This window comes from Prosopis cineraria, unplaced genomic scaffold (assembly GCF_029017545.1).
Source record: "Prosopis cineraria cultivar Desert tree isolate PC_DT_omini unplaced genomic scaffold, ASM2901754v1 PC6, whole genome shotgun sequence".
Classification (NCBI taxonomy): domain Eukaryota; kingdom Viridiplantae; phylum Streptophyta; class Magnoliopsida; order Fabales; family Fabaceae; genus Prosopis; species Prosopis cineraria.
In genome coordinates, this window is record NW_026555337.1 from 39,802,384 (window position 1) to 39,822,207 (window position 19,824).

The following is a 19,824-nucleotide window of genomic DNA, read 5'->3' on the forward strand; positions in this document are numbered from 1 at the left end:
CCTCTTCATTTTCATCTCCTGTCTCTTCTCCTTCCTCTTTTTTGTCGTCAAATTCTAACTCTTCCTCTTCACCATCATACTTTTTAACAACTTCCTCTCTTCTTCTTTTACTTTAGAGCTTGAGGAGTCTTTGTACAATTTCACGTATAAAGGTCATAACATCTCTATATACCTCTTTTATGTCCTGCACCATATAAAATATCATACGTTTAAAATTATATAAAAAAATAACTTTGCTAATTAACAACCATCATTTTGCCCTTATCGGATCATAAAATGAATTCATTTCTGGAAGCTCTACTGAGAAGCTGTCATGTCCTCGAGAACAGTGATACAAAATGCCATGATCACTTGCCTTCTCAAGCTGAACTCGTGCTGTCACTCTCTCCTCTGTCCAATGTTCTAGATCATCTTCTTGTAATGACACCTCAATTGGCTCTGATGGAAACATTTGAAAGTAGAAAATCTGCATATTTACATCTATATCATATAAGCCACATAATTTTACAAAATAATTAACTTATAACAAATTATATCTTAATTTATCCACATACCACAAGAAGAAATAAGCATTCTCTAATAGTTTTTTTGTGCCCATCCTTCTTCTCACATGCTTTATATTCGGTTATCTCCTTTCCAAGCTTAGATAGTATAAAGAATGACCAATCATAACGTACAGTTCCCAAATTTAATCCGGACATGACCTTCAATAGTTTATCACTTATTTTGGAACTCGAACTTGGACAAAGAAAATTCTCTAAGTAATAGAGAATGAAGAGAAACTCAAATTTATTATTTTCTTTCCCCGAGAGTATCCTGTCCTTTTTTACATTATAGGATACTTTTTTAAACTCCTTGTCTAAGGACTTTAATTTATTCTTATCTCCATTCATATCAATCATCTCCCCATCATTAGGCAAGCCAAGTAAGGCATGAATTGCTTTGCCATTGATGACTTTCCTTTAACCTCTAATGAAAAGGGATGATGTAGGAGGATCAAATGCCTTCATCACTTCATTGCATAAATCTCTAGGCAACTTGTGACATTTAATATTTAAAAGCTTACCAAATCCTATTCTATTAACCCTATCCCTCAAAGATTTTTGCTTTTTTATATAATCAAAAACTTCCTTCATCTTTGTCGGAGAACACCTTGTCTCAAATGGAATCTATCCAAGAAAAATAAGTCAGCACCATTACTTGAATTCATCACATTTTTCATGCTTGAGGTCAAAAAACAACGTACCTTGTAAGCTTTTATACTAGCGTTTTCCTCCTTAGCCAGACACTTATAGTGATCTTGTTCTGCTGATGTCAACTTTTTCCATGCTACAATTGCTTTTGCGTTGAGTTTTTTCAAATCATTTCCCTAGGTTGTATACTTGCCATGATATGCCTCTTTGAACTTTGCTTAAACCAGAACAACTTTTTTGCCTTAAAGGATTTCCTTTTATTTTAGCCATTATCCTGCACACAAACAATTAGGGTAAAAAAACAAACTACTATTGAATATATCTAACATCATTAATAAATACACAAAATAACACTATTAGATTTACCAAACACGAAATTGAATTTTTCTTCATAGAACATTGGAGGGTCAAGGAAAGTCATAGTCACAGCCTCCCTAACGTCACTAATTTTTTGGTCAAGATTGCATTTGTCTTTTACACAAGCAAATTTTCAAGTCGGAAGAACCTTGCCAAACTTTTATTTTTAATTATTTTATTAGTCTATAATATCTTATCCACATTTCTGCTACAATCTATATTTATATTTTTCTTGTATTATGAAAAGTAAACCTTTTTCAATATAGAGACTAAACACCAAACATGCCAATGTAGAACCTAAGTTTCGATGCAACACATGGAAGGAATCAAGGAAGAGTCTAAAGTCCTTGTTAAGCAGTGCCTTTCTCCTTTTTGTAACGGCCCTATGTTTTAAAAGAGCCAGCTCTGGGCCGAGTTTCATCATTTGTTGAAAGACACATAACCAAATGTTACAAATTTCCAGTTCATTGCCAGTATATGTGCTCGGCCAGCAAACGAACAGAGCAAAAATATTACTACAATATTCTCACTTCTTCTCAAATTCATGGCAAAATCATAGAATAGAGCAAAAATTAGGTTCGAATATCACATAAATATAAAGAAATATGCAACCATTTTGGGATCACAAGTCAATATTATTGTAGTTTCTTCTCTTTTGCAAATGCCTTGCTGGAATGACACTAGGAAAAAAATGCACATCAACAACAAACACAAAATCAGTCTCTCCCCCATCGAAGAACAGACCGAGAGAGGGAAGGAGAGAGAGAGAGAGAGAGAGGCACCGAACTTGGAAGAAGAGAAGTGGGGGCACCGACCATAAAGCACGCACACCAAATTGAAAATGGGAGCAACAATAGAGGACCTCTCACCGGTGACTGCGCACCCCTGGAGCTGATATGGATACCTTGATCAGCGATAAAAGTAGGCGGCCGAGCCACGACAAGAAGGAGCAATCGAGGAAGATGCCGAAATAGAGCACGAATAGGGCTTTCTCATGAGCGGGTACCTTTGTTTTGAACTCAGGGGCATTTTCAACAATTTTATTTACGGTCCTTATTTGGAATTTGTATTTTTTAAGGTCCCTAATTGGGATTAATGTCCTTATGGGGTTTTTAACTGTCATTCTCCTCTTATTTTTTCTTAAATGAAGACTTATTCACCGCATCACAATACTTGTTTCTTTACACTAACAAGTTAATTTTTATAGTGAATAATGTTAAAATAAAAATAAAAGTTATTTTTTTTTGAATGAGAACTCGTTAAAATAGTAGATACACACACACATGTGATAATTTTGTCTTTTCATAATAAAGTTTTAATTATATTTAAATTTTTTGATCCTGTATGGTAATATTAAATTAAAATTATTTAACGCTGCAAAGCAATTAATCTTCTCTGCAGAGAATTGTAATTTTTCCCAACGTTTTTGCCCAAATGTTGAATAGATGACGAGGGTAGCAGAACCAATAACTGCCTGATGCAAAAGCCCAAAACATTCCCTCAATCTTGAATCCAACGGACTAGGCTACACCTCAATGCAATCAACAATTGCACATTCTTATAATTATATTCGGTGAAGGACTCTATTTTGTTTCATCTTTAGAATCATTTTTAAAAATAAAATTCTCATTATGAAATAGTTTTTTAATTCTTCTTAACACGAGGAATGACTTTTTTTTTTCCCCTTGTTCAATAATAGAAATGATTTTGAGTGTCAGATAGTAGGAATGATTTTTTATTAAGTAATTTACCTTGTAAAAGGATTCTAAATGCTCATATAAATTCACCAAACCATTCAAGAATAATCTTCGTTTAGAAATACTAATATAATAGGAAGAGTGATAATTAGATCTCAAAAAATTAATTATAGTTAAGTCCTAAAAAACTGAATTAATAATAATTATTTGACAATTTTTCTAAAAAAGAATTTTATATATCAATTTAAATAATTATAAATAGAAATTTCTATTACAACCTAATAGTTATATTTGATACTTAAACATGCATTTTTAAATAAAACTTTTACATTTGCAATTCTATTTTTCAGATTTTTTCAATTATTTTTTAAAAAATTATATTTGAAATTTAAATATCATTAATTTAATATTTTAAAATATAGATGTAATTCTCCTAATATAATATAATATTGATTTGTTCATTTGATCTCTATCCCCCTTTTTTTAATTATACGTTTGAGTTCTATCCCATTGGACAACATTAAAATTTTCTCCCATGTTCAAAGCATGATTTTTTAATTGTTTAAGGGATAAGATTGAGTTTAATGAAAGGAAATTAATTTTTTACAGTATGACAAATAAGATTTGAATATCCTATTAGAAGAAGTGCACATATTTAATACCTAATAAAATATATATAAAATTTGAAATGTATAAATTAAAATAATTAGATTATTTGATTAAATATATTTCAAATTTTATACATTACCAGTAATTTACTTTCTTATCAATTGATATTTTCTCCGTTTAAATATATAAAGTATTTTTTGAAGAGTTGAATGATAAAAAATATAAAATATTTTTAATCTTTTGAAGTGTAATCATTATATTTTTTTTAAAATACCCCTATTAATGAATGATTTTATATTTATTATATAGTGTTTAATAAATATAAATATAAAAAATATAATTAATTTAAAAATAAATAATTATTTTTTAGAAGATGAGATTTGATTAAAAATATTTTATATTTTAAAATAAAAGAAGTATGGACATGAAAATTTCGGTCCCCGTCCAATTAGGTGGCTGAAAAATAATATAAAAAATTCAATAACAACATCAGCAATATTGTTTTTTTAAAATCATATAATATATAATTAGGGAATCTTTCGTACAATATGATTTGATTTAATCCTGTAAGAGGAAATGATTACAGAGGTTCCTTCCTTGAAACGTCAACAGCAAGTCGTGGTCTACTTTCCCCTCACTCCCTGCTTTTCCCTTTCTCCTTTGCCTTTGAATGTTTTACTTACAGTTTGCTATTTCTGATTCCCCTACTTTCTTCTGGCTTCGGTCAGGGTCACCACTAAGGAAGCTTCAACAATTTCTTGACCAGAAAAACAGGAAGCTTCATCCACTCTAAGCTTTCCACTTGCTGAACAGTTCACAGTTTTTTCGCGGGCAAGAGTGTCAGAAACAGCAAAACTGCAAGTGCAGACTTGTCTTTGTGAGTATATTTCTCATGTAGATTCAATATTTTGTGATATTTCTACCACATTACTTGCTTGATGCGCTCTGCAATTAGAAACCTGTAAGAACTGACGAGAGTGATCAATTTTTTTTTTTGGGGTGTTTGTGCAATTGGTTCTCTCACTCTTGTTACGTGATCTTTATGTAGATACCCAAATCGGGTTCTATGGACCTTTTCCCCTCATTTCACAACAATGATATTGGCTTTTACCTTTGTTTCGTTCCCGAATGAGTAGATTAAGGCAAAAAGGAAGTTGCAAGAATAGGAAGAGCTAATCGAATTGATAAAGCTGGAATTTCAGGAGAAAAGATAAGTTGCATGAGATGAGACAAGTTCAGGAGATGGCTGTAGAGTTCGTCAATGCCCTTAATGCCGCCGCCGCCGCCGAGGTATTTCTGGGTGTTACTTTTATTTCATGTATATGTTCCATTCGGATTATGTCAATACTTTTTTATTTTGATTTTGTTCCAAAGTTTTTTTATTTATTTTTTTTTGGGGGGTGGGGGAGGTGATAGGGCTGAGGGGATTTGTTTGTAATTTGTGAAGAAATATGTATATGTATTGATAATCGTGTCTTGCTTTTCCATTTGAATTGTATGTGATACTTCAACTCTATCACTCCCTTATAGTTGGAGCTGTTGCTAACTTTACAGACTGAATGTGCTAAATTGAGGAGGCTGCTGGAAGAAGAGAGAAAGCTTGTGCAAAGGCTTAAACAAGAAAAAGAAGATGAAGCACAAATGGCCAAGAGAAAATTTGAAAGGATGAGTCAACGATTAGCAGAGGCTCAAAAAGATGTTGAGTACGCTGCAACCAGAGCTGATGTTGCTGAGGTTTTGGCTTGTCTTGAGCCCCCTCCCCACAGTTATATATATATATATATATTATATCATATCTTAGACAAACTTACAAGGCATTGTATTACAGGATTCTTCATTTCTGATGTTAAAATTTTCACAATATTTAGACTAACAAGGCTGTGTGATAAATTTATTTGTGCGCCGCTCATAAATTTGAGAATTCTCAAATTAAAATTGGTTTTTTATCTGTCATTCAAATTTTACCCTTAGCTAATGTCCTCCCCAAATGATTCTTTGTATTTATGTGATCAGTTATGATAAGATATTACAAGCCCTTTGAAAATTATTTAGGATAGATTAAAGTACATAAGTGGCTATTGATTGGTATCTTTTTACGTTTATAAGAATGAATGGGTTAAGTTAAAGAGAGAATTACGAGAAGCTCAAGAGCTTGTGCGGTTGCCAAGGCCAGAAAGTGAGGAGACAAGGCAAATCGTACTGAGACAGGTTGACAACAAAGAGCAAGAGCTAGCCAATGCCCTTAATGCTGCTGCAGTTGCTGAGGTATTTGTCGAATTGTCGTTGTCCCAGTTATTTTCTCAGAATATTTTTTGTAGTTTGTTTCCTGCTTGAAAGATGAATTTTAATCCTGATAAACCTTTTGAAGTTTTTTTTTTTTTAAATTTAGTGTTTGCTAAAACTCTACAATAAAGAAGCGGTTAGCATCCCACCAAATTTTCTTGCAAGTTCCTTTATCATTGATTAGTATTTGGTCGATCATTTTGAAAAGCACTGCTTTCTGTTAAATCTTAAAAAAAGACTTTTTTTTTGGGACAAGAAAAAAGACATGTTTGAAAGAAGTATATGGTTGGCTTTTATTTGTACTTTATGTGTTTATGTTGTTGAAAATGTCTTTTTTTCCTGTTTCTAGTTGCTTCTCGTAGGGCGGATAATTTTATCCATCTGTAAATTAAAAGCAAGTGCATGCATTTATGTGAAACACAGAGTATGAAATAAATAATTTAACATAATTATTTATTTATTTCTCATAGTTGGGCTAACCATGATGCAATTTTGTTGCGTGTGGTTTTATAAAATGTGATGATGCATTTGAAAATAATTTGAGTTTTAAGTTGGCTTTTGTTATGTTAAAAACTAGAAATTTTGATTTGGCAAAATTCATGAAAAGATGAAAGTGATGTTGCTCTAATATTAGTTCCTTTGATGCTTGTAAGTTGAGAATGTATGTACCGATGCATATTTGTTGATGATTGAGTTCCCCCCCCCCCCTTCCATTTGATTCAAATGTGATGATTTCCTGTATCACTCGATTACTTTTATGTTGGACAGAGTGAATGTGAGAAATTGAGGATAACGCTGGAAGAAGAGCAAAAACTTGTCCAAAGGCTTAAACTTGAGAAACATGATGAGGCACAGCTAGCTAAGAGACAAATTGAAGGGATAGGTCAAGAATTAGCTGACATGCGAAAAAATGCTGAGTATGCTACTACTAGAGCTGATGTCGCTGAGGTACGATCTGTGTTGATATCTTGTTTCATTTATCTTATAATAATTTATCTATCATTTTTTAGACAAATAAACAAAGTGACCTAGTTTAGAAGGAGTTATGATCATTGCAAAAAGAAAAATACAGGATTCTTGTGATTTAAAGATTTATACAAACCAATCTGAATGATGGAGAATTTCTATTTGTGCATAATTGGGGTTATGGTGGGAAGTAGGAATTATGATTTCGTTCAATGGAAAGGAATTTTGAAGAATGGAGAGTCAACACAATGTGATTGTGTTTGGTTAGGTTGAGGTTTGAGTTGCGCGGGTGTTATGGAAGTCACTCTTAAGGAGGGATATGGATATTCTTGTTTTAATTGGGTGAAAAAGCCAGTGGAGTTCCTTCCGGATTCAGAGGAAGAATAGGATTCTCTTTGCATTTTATCAATGCCTCTTTGATAGGTTAGATCCTTACAATTGCTGCTTTCATCAATTGTCTGGACAAAATTGACGAAGATTTGGGATCCATCAATAGTGAGATCATTCAAATGAGGATCATTATGAATCAGGCTGAGTCAAAGATGTAGAGCATTGAGGCAATGTTACTACAATTATGATTATTCTGCTGCAAGGTGTCTGCATTGCCAGTTTTCATGAGTCAAATTTGGTGAGGCCATTTATTTTTACTTTTGACCAGGGATGAATTGACTGCTCTGATAATGAGGTGTTCGCTTCTCCAATGGTGCACCATTTTGTTTTTGCTTTGTTTTGTTTTTGTTTTCGCAAGACATCCAAAGTTTACCTTGAAATCCAAGATCTAATGGAAGAAATTACAGAGCTAAAGAGGGGGATAAAAAAGGCAAATGACAGGTGAGAAGAGACATGGGCATGAGAGAATAGACTGATAGAGAGAGGAGCTGATATAGAGAGCAGAGAGAGATGACATAGAAGAGATTAGAGGGAGGAAATGTAGAGGGAGACACAGAATCTTCTTAATATTGTGGCAGAAGAAAAGAGAGAAGAAACCAAATATAAGGCAGAAAGGGTACTGAACAGAAAAACAAGGTATGTCCATTCACGCATAGCAGCTACGTGTTGGAAGACATTTCTTGTCTCCTGTGTGTCTTCCTCGTTACCAGATTAATATTTAATTTTTAGTATGGCAAGTGGATAGTAAGTAACTTAGTTTTTACTCATTAAAGATATCTACTAGTTTCTCAATGATCCAGTGGAAAGGAATTTGCTGTGCCTGGTTTGGGTGGCAAGACATGGTTATGCATGTCTTTCTTTTAATGTTGTTCAGTGTCTAGCTCAACATTGAGGACAAGGTTGATTTTCTTTTTTAATCCAACAGACAAGGTTGATTTGTATCGGGGAATAATGATTGGAATATGGTGAGAATGGTGATAATCTCACATGTCAAGAATATAAGAAGAAGGTAATTGGGACTGTGTGCTGGTTAGGTCAATGGTGATTTGCTTTCTGCTTTTCTTTCATTTTTTTCTCCATCACCTTCTTTTGCCATATTTACTATGTGAAAGTATTTTATACCTCTTTCCCTGTTTCTCCTTCTGTGCATTTGGCTTGTGCTTCTTTCATAGACTATATCCTAGCAGTTTTTTTATGCCTGTTATTTAAAATTCTACTCAGAACTAACTCTCCTCTCTATGGTTCTATATATTGATGAGGAGCAATGACAATGGGTATCTTTTGTGCACTTCAATAATAGTATAGGATGCATGGAAACTCTTAAGTGGCTATTAATGGGTAGCTTTAATGTTTAGAATGAATGGATTAAGGCAAAGAAAGAGTTGCAAGAGCAGAGACAGCTTTTGCAATTGCCAAAGCCAGAATGTGATGAGACAAGAAAAAGCACCATGAGACAAGTTGAAGAGAAGGAACGAGAGTTAGCCAATGCCCTACTTGCTTCTGAAATTGCTGAGGTATTCCTTGTTGTTACTATTTATTTTAATTACCTTTGAGTTTGCCTACCTCTATTAATATTGCATGTTATCTTATTTGACATAAACTTTTAAAAGAATTTATTGCTAATATTTCCGAAAGCTGTAACAAATAAGGAATTTGGTTTTTCATCGAATATTAACATTTGTTCAATTTTAAAAAATTTTCAAACTTAAAAGTCTTTGAAGCTTATTAAAAAAGAAGGGATAACCTGCAGGAAATAGCTGAAACATCTATACTTGAATAGTTGGATTATATCTGTACTTTTTCATATTGTTTCTTCGTTTAGCAAGCTCTTACTTAATGCTTCCCTTATCCAGTGGGAAATTAGATCCTTCCATCATTTTAAAGCAAATGTATGCCATTATCAAGTACCAATAAAAAAAAGAGAAAACATTACTATTTTCTCTTATCTTTCTTTCTTAGGTGAAACATGCTATAATTATGTGGCTAGTGACTTAGGCTGCATTTGAAAATGTGATTTTGATGTTTTTTTAGGGCTAAAAGTATATTTTTACTCTTCTAACTTTGTATAAAGTTTCAATTTGGTCCTTTATTTTTGTAGAGTATTTTTTTTAGTCATTTAACCCTAATATCGTTAGTTTCAAATGATTATTTTTTGTGTTAGTCATTGTTATTTTAAAAAAATTAAACTTAATATATTAATATTTGAAAATGTTTTGTCAATATTTGAAAGTTTAACGTAAAAATTTGTTGGAATAAAACTAATAATATTAGAGTTAAAGAATTAAAAAGATATTTTATAAAATTAAAGGACTAAAATGAAACATATAAAGTTAATGGACTAAATGTATACTTTAACCCAAAAAAAAGTAAAATTTATAAAAATTTGAAAAATAATGTTACTCTAATGTTAGTTGCTTTATTTTGTATTTGGTAAAGAAATTTGTATACTTTTTTTTTTTTTCATTTGGGTTTGGTATGACAGTTTAACTGTATCACTTCCCTACCGTTATTAATTCATATGTAATCTTACAGCGTGAATGTGCTAGACTTACGAGAATGCTGGAAGAAGAGCAAAAACTTGTACAAAGGCTTAGACGTGAGAAAGATGATGAGATGCAGCTAGCCAAGAGGCAAATTGAAGAGATTGATGAAGAATTAGCCCGTGCTCGAAAAGAGGCCAAGTTAGCTCGAAAAGATGCTGATGCTGCTGAGGTACTCATTATGTTCTTATTTTCTCCCTTACTTTTATAATATTTATCTACCATATTTTAGATTAACAATATGAACCAACTTACATACATTTGCAATCAATTTGATTACAAAATATAAGAGTCTGAGTGATAGAAATTCAATTTGTGCACAGCTTTTTTGTCACACCCTATTACTAAGGGTGTAATTGACACAAAATATGAGATACACTCACATTCTATAAGCCTTAATTAATCCAAGATTAAAGTAAATTATCGATATATAATTTATAAAGTTTGTAAAGTATTACACATTTTATAAAAATTTTGATAGAATCCCCCGGTAATTAGGACCTCCCACAATTTCTACAGTAGCAAAACCTGCTAGCCAAACCAGAAATGAGTTTAGCTCCAGACCAGTAGATTTATATTAACAAAATAAAATTAAGACTTAACTATGATATACGTGGAGTGCTAAATTTATAATTTTAATATAATATATAATTATATCAAAATGAATGGTCAAAAAGTGCTTCCACTATCTGAAAAACAATACTGCCCTTGATGATTAGCAGAAGGCACAAGGTCAACTACAATATCTGAGACCAAAATTTTTTTTTTGTGAGTAGCATTCCGATCGAGTTTATAAATAATAATTTAATAAATAAAAATAAAAATGTGAAAATAGTAAATAATAATTTAATTTAAACAAATCAAGGAAATAATGAAACACTTGCTTTAATTGACAATAAATGACAAGTTTGCTTAACGGTAAAATCATGGAACCAACAACAATATTAGAACCAGATAAGTTTATAAAAAAAATTATAATATATATAAAATTTCAGCTAATGATGCGATTTTTAAAAAATGCCTTTAAAGAAATTAGTATAAAAACGATAAGTTTTAAGCTCAATCTAAGAAGGTTTTATCTGAACGAATAACAAGCGTGGACACACAGTCTACGAGGTAAGTAACATATCTGGAGTGGCAAGAAGCCACGAAAAACAGGCACAAGTATAAAGCTTACAAATAACAGGTGTGGATTATATCCACAAAACTACATCCTTCATTCCATGTGTGTTGGCCATCACACGGGGCTAGCATTTTCAGTGCATCCTATTAGCTAGGTATACCATGGCGGGCCAAGGGTTAACAAAACTGCTGTTAGCATTCAGTGTTCTAAATTCAGTCTCCCTAATTAAAATCAAGCGTGCATGGAGCCGGAATAAAAACTTCAAAATTTTCCACTTTTAAATAAGTTGTTCAACAATTATTTTCCATTTCTTATGTTCATCTTCCTATCCTCCATGCACAAATTGTCATTTTAAAAAATTTTCATATCAAACATAAAATTTATTAAATAAGTTACTTTTGAGATGTAATACTATTTGTCACATACCAACTTCAATCATTACTTGGCAATAACATAAATCATGGCCAAAATCAAGAAATCATCATTTATAAATCAATTATTATAAAAAATAAAATTTGCAAGAATATTTATACCGCCTATAAAAGAATAATATTAAAATTTAAATAAAGAAATTTTATAAATATTTTACTATAGATTTATTCGGAATGCTACCTACTCCTCTGAGAGTTTTTTATAATCTCATGGTTAGACTTTCTCAATTTCACGCTTATTTCAGTGATGTTCTAATTTAACGTAGCATTTAAATCAATAACTTTTATGTCATTGTGATTTCCCTTCTTCATATATGCAAGTGAATTAATATTCAAACTCTTCAATGATTCTTTAAATTTTCTCATTAACCCCTCAAACTCTCGTTAAATACTCTAATAAATTCTATCAAGTAATCAACAGTACTTGGCAGCATTCAATCTCGATCATTAACACAGCTTTTAATCCAAGCTTAACAAAATCTTAATTATCATTTAGTCTAGCAATTTCCCTTTAGGTGCTGTACAAATTTTAATGGGTAGATCAACTTCACAAATTACATGAAAACATATACTTCCTCAAGTACCATATATAATTCCTTTAGGCTCTAGTAATGAAAATTAAACAATCTTATTCCCATCAATTTTTTCTTTCAAGCATTCCTACAAGCACTATAAGAACATTCACATTTAACTAAATTATATGACTAGCATCCAAACAAAATCAATAATTTCCAACATTTAATTTCTTCACAACATTTTCAGCTCAACATAATTAATAAATTAGCCTCCAACAACAACCAAAACAACAGCTAAGTCTTCCTACCAATGTCACGACAAAAATATTAAAGAACAGAGCACCATCCTAGACTAGTGAAGGAAAAAGAATAATTCACGTAGCTATTGAAATCGAAGGAGAAGAGGAAGAATCAGTGTTTTACCTCTACCAAAGTGCAGTGGAAACTGTCACATTTCAGCTCATGGACCACCGAAGGAGAGAAGAATTCCGCCCAGCTGTTCTTCGAAGAGGGTGAGAAGCAGAAATTACTAACGAAAAAATGGAAAGACTTAAGCTTATAATCCACACATACACGGACGTTTAGTAGTTGAGGAGGAAGGATGATGAGATCAAAATTCACACACTCACCACTGACAGCCTCAGAGCAGAGAAGGAAAATAAATGAGCTGCAGTATTTCTCCTTCATCGTGGCATATGGACGGGAGTGGAAAAGGAACAGACGGAAGACAGCGAGGAGGAGAGAAAGAACGAAGAACGACAGCCTGGAGGAGAGAAGGAATGAAGAACGATGGCGAGAAGGAGAGAAGGTTGAGAATGCGTGAAGAATTCGAAATTTCTCGATGCTCTGGGGCTTTAATTGCAGAGGATAGAAGAAATATCTAAGTATTAGGAAATTGGGCATATTACCAAAAGGAGCATAAAGAAAATTACAAAAGAGAACACAATAAAAATTACCAAAAGGGCATAAATTTTTTTTATAAATTAAAACAAAATAACACTAAATTTTTTCTTAGTAAAATTTGAACTCTAGACTTTTTAAGAAAACTACTAGCATAATTTTCACTAACCGACCACTCTCCAGTTGTTATAAAACTAGTTTAAATAAATACCAATTGAAAGAATTTTTTTTTTTTTGGGAGTCATTACATTTTTAATCTATGATTCTATCTGTCATTTGAATCTTCATATGATTAAATATTATTTGAGAAATTATAAAACATTATGTGTAAGAACTGTTTAGGGTTGATGGAAGCACTTTAAATGGCTATTGATTGGAAATTTTTGTATCCAGAGTGAATGGACTAAGGTGAAGAGAGATTTGAAGAACATGCAAGGGCATGTCAAATTTCTGGAATTGCAATGTCAAGAGATAAGAGAAAGTGCCAGTAGGCAAGATGAAGAGAAGGCACTGAAGTTGGCCAATGCTCTTAATGCTTCTGCGATTGCTGAGGTGAAATTTAGATAAATGTATTGTATTCTAGATAAATGTTCTAGGGAACATTTTCTATCAAGTATTTACATAACTGAATCACAAGAGAACATTTGAAAATGTGATTTTGACGTTGGTTTTTTTTTTTTTAAAAAAAAAAAGCAGTAAAATTTATGAAAATATGAAAAATAATATTACTCAATGTTCGTTGCTTTATGTTTGTAATTGGTAAAGAAATTCGTATATTTTTTTTTTCTCATTTGGGTTTGCTATGACAGTTTAACTGTATGACTTCCCTACCGTTATTAATTCATGTGCAATCTTACAGCGTGAATGTGCTAGACTTGCGAGAATGCTGGAAGAAGAGCAAAAACTTGTACAAAAGCTTAGACTTGAGAAAGATGATGAGGTGCAGGTAGCCAAGAGGCAAATTGAAGAGATTGATCAAGAACTAGCCCATGCTCAAAAAGATGCTGAGTTAGCTCGAAAAGATGCTGATGCTGCTGAGGTACTCATTATGTTCATATTTTCTCCCTTACTTTTATAATATTCATATACTATATTGTAGATTAACAATATGAACCAACTTACATGCATTTGCCATCAGTTTGATAACAAAACATGAGTCAGAGTGACAGACATTCAGTTTGTGCATTCTTAATCTATGATTTTATCTGTCATTTGAATCTTCAAATGATTTAATATTTTGATGTGAACAATTATAAAATATTATGTGTGAGAATTGTTTAGGATTGATTGAAGCACTTAAATGGCTATTAATTGGAAATTTTTGTATCCAGAGTGAATGGACTAAGGTGAAGAGAGATTTGAAGAATATGGAAGAGCATGTCAAATTGCTGGAATTGCAATGTCAAGAGATAAGAGAAAGTGCCAGTAGGCAAGATGAAGAGAAGGCACTGAAGTTAGCCAATGCTCTTAATGCTTCTGCGATTGCTGAGGTGAACTTTAGATAAATGTATTGTATTCTAGATAAATGTTCTAGAGAGCCTTTTTTAACAATTATTTACAAAACTGAATCATAAAGAAGCAGCTGGTCTTTGGTTGATACTTATTTAATTGTTTTAATTTTTTTTTAATTTTTAAATCACCGTATAAGACAAACTAAAAGAAGTATATAATTGGATTACGTTTGTACTTTTTTATTCTTGTTTATTCAGATGAATTTCTTCTCCATTTCTGATTCAGGATTATCAGAAAATAAAATCATTATGATTCACTCGCAGTGGTAACTGTGATCCTTCTACAATTTAAAAGAAAATATTCGCCTTCATCAAACGTGGACAGTCAAAATAAAAGTAAACATTTTTTCTTGCCTTTAGTTGTTAAGGGAAACATGCTATAATTATCTAGCTAGAGATTTTTTTAGAGAGGCTATGTTTGAAAGTAGTGTGATATTTAAATTTTCTTTTTAATCTAAAACTTACAGATTTATGTTTAAAAATTGTATGAGAAAAAAGTAATAAAGCCTTCAGTGTATTTAATTTGTGAAGAAATGCGCATAATTTTTTTATCTTTAACTATCTTTTCTGTCTTCCCATTGAAATTGAATTTGACACTTCATCCGTATCACTCCATTTCCTTTCTGTTAAAGCTTTTGCTAATTTTGCAGAGTGAATGTGCTAAACTTAAAAGAATGCTGATTGAAGAAGGAAAAACCGTCCAAAGGCTTATAATTGAGAAAGATGATGAGGCAGAACTGGCCAAGAGACAAATTGAAAAGATAGATCAAGAATTAGCCAATGCTCGTAAAGAAGCTCAACATGCTCGAAAAGATGCTGACATTGCTGAGGTACTAATTCTGTTGATTTTCCCCGTCACATTCTAGACACATTGATAATATGAACTAACTTATACGGAGTTGTATCAATATGATAACAAAATATAGGATTCATTTGTAATTTTAAAATCGTGAAAATATTATTACTAACAGGGATGAATGATAAGAAATTGTTAGTTTCTGTTCAGTTTCTTATTCCAAGATTTACAAGATTGATGTTACATGTTACCTAGTATTTGAATGCTACTTGTAACTCAATTTTCTTTGAATGATTGTATGTGTTGACGTGGTGTGATTGCATAAACAGTTGTGTGTACTTAAGCATTGTTTAGGATGAGATTAACTGGTTACTTCTATGTTTAGAATGAATGGGCCAAGGTGAAGAGAGAGTTGAAGGAAAAGGAAGAGCTTGTCAAGCTGCTAAAGTTGGAAATTACGGATATAAGAGAAGGTACTATAATGCAAGTTCAAGAGATAAGTGAAGAATTAGATGCTGCCAGAAAAGAAGCTGAGCATGCTCAAAATGATGCTGACATTGCTCAGGTAATGACTGCTTTGCACCAAAAAAAAAAAAAACTTATTTACATTGAATTTGTATCTTTGAAATTGTGAAAATATTATCACTAACCGGGCTGGATGATTATAGATTTTTTTTTTTGGCAGTGCTCTTAAATGTAAGTCAAAATTAATGTTTCTTCATATTTGGCTGAGAGAGATTTGCTTCCCCGCCTAATGATTTTTGTTGTTGACAATTATACTAAAATATTATGTGCATAAAGAATATTTTAGGATGGATTGAAGGGTCTACTTGACCATTAATTTGTAACTTTTTATGTTTAGAATGAATGGATTAGAGCGAAGAAACAGTTGCAAGAAAAGCTTGAGCTTGTGCAGTTGCTAAAAGTGGAATGTCGGGAGACTAGAGAAAGTGCCATGAGACAGGTTGAAGAAAAAGAACAAGAGTTAGCTGATGCCCTTAATGCTGCCACAGCTGCGTCATCGAGTTCTGCTGCTGCCCGGGTATCTAAATAAAAAATATATTAAACAGATCCTTTTTACAAAAACAGACCAAACTGATCATAAATTAGCATACAAGTATGTTGGTTAACCACTTAACTTTTTCAATTCACGTGTCATGCTTACATGTTTGTTCATGATTAGGTTAATATACATATGTTTTAAATAGTGAATCTACCTAATAATTCATCATTTCTTATCCCGATATGCTCCTTCGGCAAGACACTCTTATCTTGAGAAGGAAATTAAATCTTCAGATGGTTATGAATATTTTGCCTCATGTGAGAATGATTTCTTTCTCACTAAGTGGGTACCTGGCTTATTTATAAGTTTCTTGTTTCTTAATATCTTTCTGACTGGTTTGAGGTAAATGGTAAGTCATACAACTTATGTATGTAACATCTACAACTCTTGAACAGAGATGAAATGATGAATTCAACATGCCACAGAGAAAAATTTGGATGTAATTTTGAAGTTTATACCCTCAGGTTCTTCATTAAAAATTTACAAATCAACATCACATGATTCAGGTATCTAAAAAATGGTTATGTACTTGCTATATTTTTATTCAAAAACTTAATAGCAAATATTTGAAGAACTTAAAAAGTTTTATCTGATGCAATATGCAGTTGTTGACTAAATTGAGTACTGCTAATATACTGGAATGATTGGCATCCTGATTTATGTTTATAAATATTGTAGTAAGTAATATGGTAAGAGAGATTTGTTCATTCCTTTCCAAAGGACATTGTTATATAAGGTATCATTTGGATTTGGATTTTAAATCTCTTGCATTTGAAATTCATGTATTTAAAATTTTTATTTGGATTGTTTTGAAAATTTTAAATGAAGATAAATGAATTAAGATTTGAAATGAAAATGAAAAATTAGAAATGATAAGTGTATTTCTATTTTTTAATCGACAAAAGATAAGAAAAGATATGAGAATCATAGAGGTATCAATTGTAAAAACACAAAGAGAATGAGATGTTTGAAAGGATTAGATTTTCAAATAACTTGGGTGTAAAAGAAATTTGAAATTACAAAGAAATTATAATTTGAAATGGGTTTGAATTTGAATAATCCAAATGCACAAATTTTTGTGAATGAGGGATTTAGTTCAAATTCAAATCCAATCCAAACCCTCGCTAATTCAAACACACCATAAACTTAACAAGTTTCTCCAAAGATTAGTCAGTACAATGCATGGCAGTATTTCTTGTATGTTTAACAATGCTAAATCTGAAATAAGAAAAACTGCATTTACAATGATGTGCAGGATTGTGTGATATGTCTGACCAATGAAAAGGACATGGCTTTTGGATGTGGACACATGGTAATAACTCTTAACAGAAAGATTTCATTGCCTTTTCTCTTTGCATTATGAGAATGATGATTATTATGTTATTCTTATGCAGTCTTGTGAAGAATGTGGGAAGATGCTGTCCATGTGTCCTATATGTCGGGAGGAGATAACCCATCGGATCAAACTGTTTCCTGGATGACAAGGAGTATTTTAGGTTCAAATCAAACCTCTCTGTCTCATTCATTCTCTGCATATATCACTAATGTATCAATAGTTTTCTTTCCAGTGTGCTTTGAAGATGATGCAATGTGTCTGGACTGTGTTCTTGTTTCGGATCAGAAGGATACAAGCCAAAAGATGATAACTGTTAATAATGGAATCAGAAAGAACGCAACCTAGCAAGACTTGTTTTAGTTGTGAAAAAGAATGCCTCAAATGTAATCACCACGTGCGACTTTTTTCTTGTGCACCTCGTGTGTCTGCAACCATTAGCTTCTTGAAGCCTTGGGTTGAGCCCAAAGGTAAATGTATGCTTTAATTTAATGTAATGGAGTGTCGTGAGCAAAGAGAACTTTACTTTCTGAATCTTTCTTAATAGATTTGGAAATGGTTAATTGAAGATGAGGTGGCATTAAGTGAAGGATATATGGCAAATAGGGGAGGGGTGGGAGAACCAAGTTTGGTAGTGATAGTGACTTTGATCATGAGTGTCTCACAACATCGTAGCAACTCAGACCTGCAATGATCAGTTAATATGGGTATCTCAGACTATTACAAGGTTAAAAATAATTTGGGAAATTATTAGTATATGTATCCCCAATACTAACAATAATATGGTCATTTTTTTTTTTTGGGGTTTGGGATCATGTTCAAGATAATAGAATTAAATTGGTTTGACAATTCATACATAGATTTGTTTGATAAAAAGAAAATTAATCATTTAGTTCATGTAATTTTATCTTGATTATAATTTGAAGTTAAACTTACTTGACTCAATCTTTCAAGTTTTATCTACTTAATAAATTCTATACACTCGAGAATAATTACTAGGTCTTAATACTTATGTGGTTAAAATAAGGAATTGGTTTATGTTGAACTTAGCTTCAAACATTAAAAATTAATTCAATCAACACTGAAAAAACTAAATGATTAATTTTTTTGCTTTAACAATTCATTGATGTCATGGTTGAGGGAAATGTTAACTGTCTTCGGTACATGAGACCTAAAATAAACAATTTTGGACTGCCTTCATCTTAACCATGTACCAAAGAAAGTGAAAAGATAGTATATATAATAGAAATTGGTATTTCTAACGTAGATGTAAGAACGTTCAATTAGCTTTGTTTTTATCTTAAAAAATAGAGAAAAACAGAGCGATGAGCAAGAGAGCGAGAGAGTAGGGTTTCATTTGCCCATAGAAGGTTCCTACCAAAAAGGTGGTCGGAGATGGTGAAGGTGGGCTTTTGAAGGATGAGGAAGATGCTCTGGAGCGTAGTGTCAATAAGGTATATGACCAAGAGAAACAGAAGTCCGATGTTAGGAATATTGATGTTGAAATGGTTGAAGATGGGCGTTGAAATCTCAAAAGGCTGCTAGTACTGATGGGGGCCCTTCTAAAATCAAATCTCATATCATGAGTCTCTGGTTGGATAGGACTGCATGGAGGTTGAAGAGGACTTTGAAGCTTTATTCAAAGACTGGTTGAAGGAAGAAAATGAAGCTTTTCCAGAACTAGATGAAAACAAAAAGAAACTCTTTGATGAAATATGTAAGTTGAAATGAATGATGCACAATGGAAGAAACTTTGCTTACCGTGAAAAGATGCGTTGATTCTGACACTTTTGGGTAAAAGAATATGTTTGGATGATATAAGGAGGAGACTCGAAGTTATGTTGGGATAAAATGAGTTTGAAATCATAGACATGGCCGATAACTATTTTGCATTGAGGACCGAAAACATGAAGCTGTTTCTTAGATTTTTAAACGAGAGTCCTTGGGTGATCCAAGGCCATTATTTAGCAGTGCAACGTTGGAGCTCCAACTTTAATCCGTTCAGCAACAAAGTTCAAAATTGCTATCTAGGTGAGAATTCCTATCTTCCCTGTCACACCCAAAAAATAAGCCGAGACTGGTACAAAATAGAGGAATAATACTCCATATTCCAAAAT

At 32.2% G+C, this 19,824-nt stretch overlaps 1 protein-coding gene and 1 long non-coding RNA gene across 6 annotated transcripts; one reads left to right on the forward strand and one right to left on the reverse strand.

Annotated features, from left to right (window-relative positions):
* The first annotated feature begins 4,452 nt into the window (after nucleotides 1-4,452).
* Nucleotides 4,453-18,296, forward strand: LOC129312564 (uncharacterized). 4 transcript variants are annotated; one of them, XM_054955222.1, is made up of 17 exons: nucleotides 4,453-4,477; nucleotides 4,585-4,733; nucleotides 5,059-5,146; nucleotides 5,411-5,590; nucleotides 5,963-6,121; nucleotides 6,908-7,087; nucleotides 8,851-9,009; nucleotides 10,028-10,207; nucleotides 13,398-13,556; nucleotides 13,864-14,043; nucleotides 14,336-14,494; nucleotides 15,166-15,345; nucleotides 15,697-15,876; nucleotides 16,174-16,353; nucleotides 17,630-17,686; nucleotides 17,769-17,870; nucleotides 17,943-18,296. In XM_054955222.1, the coding sequence occupies exons 3-16, from the start codon at nucleotides 5,081-5,083 to the stop codon at nucleotides 17,853-17,855; spliced, it is 2,106 nt and encodes a 701-aa protein (XP_054811197.1). In that variant the 5' UTR covers nucleotides 4,453-4,477; nucleotides 4,585-4,733; nucleotides 5,059-5,080; the 3' UTR covers nucleotides 17,856-17,870; nucleotides 17,943-18,296. The 4 variants fall into 4 exon arrangements, with proteins under 4 accessions (XP_054811197.1, XP_054811198.1, XP_054811196.1 ...); XM_054955223.1 differs by lacking the exon at nucleotides 4,453-4,477 and having other exon boundaries at nucleotides 4,484-4,733; nucleotides 4,993-5,146; XM_054955221.1 differs by lacking the exon at nucleotides 4,453-4,477 and having other exon boundaries at nucleotides 4,484-4,733; nucleotides 5,047-5,146.
* LOC129312566 (uncharacterized) lies at nucleotides 10,412-12,910 on the reverse strand. Of its 2 annotated transcripts, none has more exons than XR_008593625.1 (3): nucleotides 12,734-12,910; nucleotides 12,528-12,600; nucleotides 10,412-10,563 (listed from the first exon to the last, which is right to left on the reverse strand). It is a non-coding gene; the product is annotated as an uncharacterized LOC129312566 (long non-coding RNA). The 2 variants fall into 2 exon arrangements; XR_008593626.1 differs by having other exon boundaries at nucleotides 12,528-12,633.
* Nucleotides 18,297-19,824: the final 1,528 nt, after the last annotated feature.